The sequence below is a fragment of the Sinocyclocheilus anshuiensis genome, unplaced genomic scaffold (assembly GCF_001515605.1).
Source record: "Sinocyclocheilus anshuiensis isolate Anshui unplaced genomic scaffold, SAMN03320099.WGS_v1.1 scaffold465, whole genome shotgun sequence".
NCBI lineage: Eukaryota > Metazoa > Chordata > Actinopteri > Cypriniformes > Cyprinidae > Sinocyclocheilus > Sinocyclocheilus anshuiensis.
Window position 1 is genome coordinate 2132794 of NW_015539898.1, and position 5011 is coordinate 2137804.

The 5011-nt window shown below is 35.9% G+C and overlaps 1 protein-coding gene across 1 annotated transcript in view; it reads left to right on the forward strand.

Annotated features, from left to right (window-relative positions):
* The window catches only part of LOC107686001 (parapinopsin-like), a 6139-nt gene extending 3964 nt beyond the window's left edge, over positions 1 to 2175 (forward strand). The window contains exons 2-3 of the mRNA XM_016482790.1: positions 138 to 463; positions 1984 to 2175. Coding sequence (XP_016338276.1) covers positions 138 to 463; positions 1984 to 2175 — 518 coding nt within the window. The remainder of the gene's footprint in view (positions 1 to 137; positions 464 to 1983) is intronic.
* Positions 2176 to 5011: the final 2836 nt, after the last annotated feature.

The window sequence follows — 5011 nt, forward strand, 5'->3', positions numbered from 1 at the left end:
CTCAGATTTCATCAAAAATATCTTAAATTGTGTTCTGAAGATGAACGAAGGTCTTACGGGTTTGGAACAACACGAGGATGAGTAATTAATGACAGAATTTTCATTTTTGGGTGAACTAACCCTTTAACTCTGCACAGGTATAACAGCGCTGTGCACAGTGGCCCTGATTGCTGTGGAACGGCTGTTCGTAGTGTGCAAGCCTCTGGGTACCATCACATTCCAGACCAAGCACGCCGCAGGGGTGGCGTTCTCCTGGCTCTGGTCTCTGATCTGGAATACTCCGCCTCTCTTTGGCTGGGGGAGCTACCAGCTGGAGGGAGTTGGCACATCCTGCGGACCCGACTGGCAGAGTCGAGATCTCAAAAATGTGTCTTACATCATCTGTTACTTCTCACTCTGTTTTGCTGTGCCATTCGTCATCATTGTGGTGTCATATTCATGGCTGCTCTACACGCTAAGACAAGTAGGACATTGTCCTGGTTTACTTTTCTGTTTTAATGTTATGTTTCTGAGCTGTTGAAATGTAGTTGCAGTGGTGGGCAGTAATGAAGCATTACTTGCCTGTAATTTATCAGAGTAGGCCTATTGGTAGCACTTTATTTTACAGTCCTGTTTCTCATGTACATATTATGTACTTATTATAGTAATTACAATAACTAGGTAATAGCTAGGTACTAACCCTGAACCTACCCCTAAACCTAACCCTACCCCATGTAGTTACCTTATATTACCAGTACTTTCTTTTAGGTACACCGTAAGTACATGTAAGTACACGTACTGTAAAATAAAGTGCAACCTGCCTATTTTTATTTTGGCAAATGTTTACTTTTACTTCAATACATTCTTAATCATAATATTGTAATTTTTATCCCGTTACATTTCATAAAAACATATCGTTCGTCCCTCGTGAGAAGCACGATTTGAATTAAAAAGTTAAAGAAAGAGTTCATCCAAAAATTAAAATTTGCTGAAAATTTACTCATCTTTAATTAGGCCATGCAAGATGTAGCTTAGATGAGTTTGTTTCTTCATCAGAACAGATTTGGAGAAATTTAACATTACATCACTTGCTCAGCAATGGATCCTCGGCAGTGAATGGGTCCATCAGAATGAGAGTCCAAACGGCTGATAAAAACATTATAATAATCCACAAGTAATCCACACCACTCCAGTCCAACAATTAATGTCTTGTGAAGTGGAAAGGTGAATGTTTGTAAGAAACAAATACATCAAGACAATTTTAATTTGAAAACCATTGCTTCTGGCTAAAATACAAGTGTTCTATCCATATTGGTTTTTATCAGCTGTTTGGACTCTCATTGTTGCGGCACCCATTCACTGCAGAGGATCCATTAGTGAAAAAGTGATGCATTGCTAAATTTCTCTAAATTTGTTCTGATGAAGAAACTAAAACATTTTTGGGTGAACTGTTCCTTTAAGGTATTTTGCCTTATGTAACGTCTGTGCATTGTATTTTTATACTGTTTGTTGCCACATATTTACACTAATTTAGTTTTTCTTCATTTTTTTAAAAAACTAAATGTTATAGTCTGCACACTTAATTTATCAGTAATTAGATTTTTTTTTAGTATATTGAATAGTATTGTATTGATAGTGTATAACGGGTGTCAAACTCAATTCCTGGGGGGCCGGAGCCCTGCAGAGTTTAGATTCAACCCTAATTAAACACACCTGATCCAACTAATCAAGTCCTTCAGGCTTATTTGAAAACTACATGGTATTTGTGTTGGAGCAGGGTTGGAACAAAACTCTGTAGGGCTTCGGCCCTCCAGGAATTGAGTTTGACACCCCTGGTGTATCACAAATTTTGGTAAGAAATACAAAATTAAATGTCTGCTTATTTGCAGATCAATACATATACAATGTCTGCACTAATCTTTCTTATTGGCTAGTGCTCACTGGTATAATTAATAAGCATGGTTCAATATTTTTTCATGTTTGAAAGAATATTTTCATTGACAGGTAGCTAAGGTTGGTGGCTGTGCAGCTGCGAGAGCAGAGTCTAAGGTGGCGTGGATGGTGGTGATGATGGTGTTGGCGTTCCTCGTGAGCTGGCTGCCGTATGCTGCTCTGGCTCTGATGGTCGTCTTCAACCCTGATGTCCAGTTACCCTTTTTTAAGGCCAATAGCCTTTCATTCATATCACATCTGTGATTCACTTCTTGCTAAAGCTATTCAGAACCAGCTGGTGTTTGGGAGAGGAACATTTTCATTCTAGACAGCATTTGATGGGAAAAATGTGTATACTGTACCTTCCTGAATGAAAGATGAGCCATCTGTATTTTTTTTTTTTCCATTTTTTCCCAGACAAATAAGACTGCATTTTTGGGTTGTATACCAACTTATACTGTACTATACGTATACATTTAAAGCCACAAAACGTTGCTAATACTTCTATTCAGCAACAGTGCATTAAATTGATCAAAAGTGACAGTAGAGACACCAAATTTGGTGTTTCTTGAGCACCAAATCGGCATAGTAGAATGAATTCTGAAGGGTCATACTAGAGAAATGGCTGCTGAAAATTCAGCTTTGCATCACAGGAATAAATTACATTTCACAATATATTCAAACAGAAAGCAGTTATTTTAAATTGTAATAATATTTCACAATATTGAAGTTTTTACTGTATTTTTGGTAAAATAAATGTAGTTTTGGTGAGCATTGGAGACTTAAAAAAAAATCTTTATTCTAAAACTCTTAAATGCGACATCATCTGATCCCAGAGCCCCAGATGAATCTTGCAATATAATCAGATTACATTTTTCATATTTCCTTCCAATTAAAGATGCCTTGACCCATAGATCTACTGAGAAACTCCTTTATTAGCTATTATTAAAGTCTTTCTGTGGCTACAGAAGTGTTATCATAATGTTCTGAATTGCAGTTCCATGTTCTTGTACAAATAAGTGACACAGTTGTTTGTTTATTCATTAAGTTTATTCTGTATTAATCATTAGAAAATAAAATTTCAGTATTGATTAAAATCAAGTCCAGGCCAAAATAAATAGGAAATTTACAAAAAATGTATCAATACAAAACCTAGAGGATATTATAAGTAATCTGCTACGTAGAGAAAACCTTTTTTCTTTTTCTTCATGGAATAAAAACTATAACAGAGCAAAGATAAAGACTTTCAAATGGAGAACATCACGCATCGTTCCATTACTTCTGTACATATGTTACACAATAATCTTATGTTTCCTTACAGCATTAATAATAAAAAGTATAATAGTAGTAGCAACAACTCTAGATGAAAATGTGATAATCAACAGATGTGGCTCTGAAAACTTGTATAATACTTTTTTTTTGTTGTCAATAAATCAACATTAACAATACAGAGGAGTGCACCTTCCCCCCTCCCTTCTGTTTGTCCCAGCACTGAAAGGTGAAATGTAAATGACAAATATAGATTTCACTAAACCGTACGCACAGTCACAGAAAAAAAGTACAAAATTCGCCCACCTTGATACACAAAATATGAATAGAAAACAGGGAAAACAAATTGCACGTTACAGTAATTTGTGCAAAGACAAACAGCAATGTGCTAATAATAAAATCCCATTGGTATATTAAGAAACCAAATTTTTTTATTTCTTTTCAGGAGTCCCTGGCACGAGGTAAAAGTTAAATCTTTAGTTTAACAAGTTTTTTTTTTTACGGTTTTTCTTAGTTTATTAAAAATAATGCATATTTTATTGTCCTTACCAGTAATTGCTACGAACAGTACAATGTGCCAAGAATGTGCATTGGTCCATTTACAAGATACAGTATAATTGACATGAAGACCAGGACACATTTCATTTTTTTTTTTTTTTCGCACGGATCATTTCAGAAAGCCCTTTCAGATGTGCACACGCAGTGTTTCATGGACAGCATAGTGTATTGATTACGCCATTTGCTGTTTTTCACAGGAGAGGCGACTCTCTGATTGGTTGAAATTTTCTGTATAGCATCATGGGTAGTGTAGCTCTCTTCACAAGTTCAGCTGATAAACATGAAATAAGCTAAAATAATGTGAACGGATAGCTTCAACAAAAGCATATGCCATCGATTAACAAACTTGTGGCTCACAGTAGGTCTGTCGTTAAAGGTTTATAAGTTATCGTTAAAAATCGATTTCCTTATGGAGAAAATGAATTGAGTTTATACTTCCAGAACCCGACATTTTCCACTGAGAATAAAACAATTTGAAGGTGAGTGAATAAAGACAGAATTTTCATTTTTGCCTGAACTGTTTCCTTTAAGGATTCGTGCACTTCAAGCAACCCGAAACTCCCCCATCATCACATTTTGTCATCATAATCATCATCATTATAAAACTTAAGTAAGATTTCAGTATTCAAAACACCTAAATACATTAGTGGAAATGATTCGCTAATCTGAAACCCTTGCAGTAGTGCGCTATTCCTAGATCAGCTATTCATAGGTCAGCCAGTGGCAGCAGGCTTTTCTAAGTGGCAGCATGTTCCTAGTGAGGGTCGTACAGTTCAATTGCAGACTAATTAAGCAGCATTGTTAATGCAAAAAGCATTTACCATTGCACCTTCCTGTGCACCACCCCAGCACAAAATATGCACGAAACACGAACCTTTAAAACGGGATGTCCTATTCGACAGACTCGTTCAATATACACAAACAAGAGTGCGATTAAGACAAGATTCTGTAAGCCCTACTAAAATCCTCTTAAAGGGGGGTCAACGCTCGTGACCCATACTGCATGCCATCAATTTTAAAGGAACACTACATCGGTTCCGCTTGTGAAAACGGACATTGAGAAAACAACTTGCATATCTTGTGCAGGTGTGTCACAGACTCAACCTCATAGAAAATTGGCTTTTTTTGTTCTATACTTTTCACAAACAAGTAAGAATGCATATGAGAAAAGAATAAAGGCAAAGAATTTAATAATAAAGTACAGTACCTATTAAAATAACAACAAATTTCATCTTTTTTTGTAATGCAATAACATCAATTAGGATTAATATTG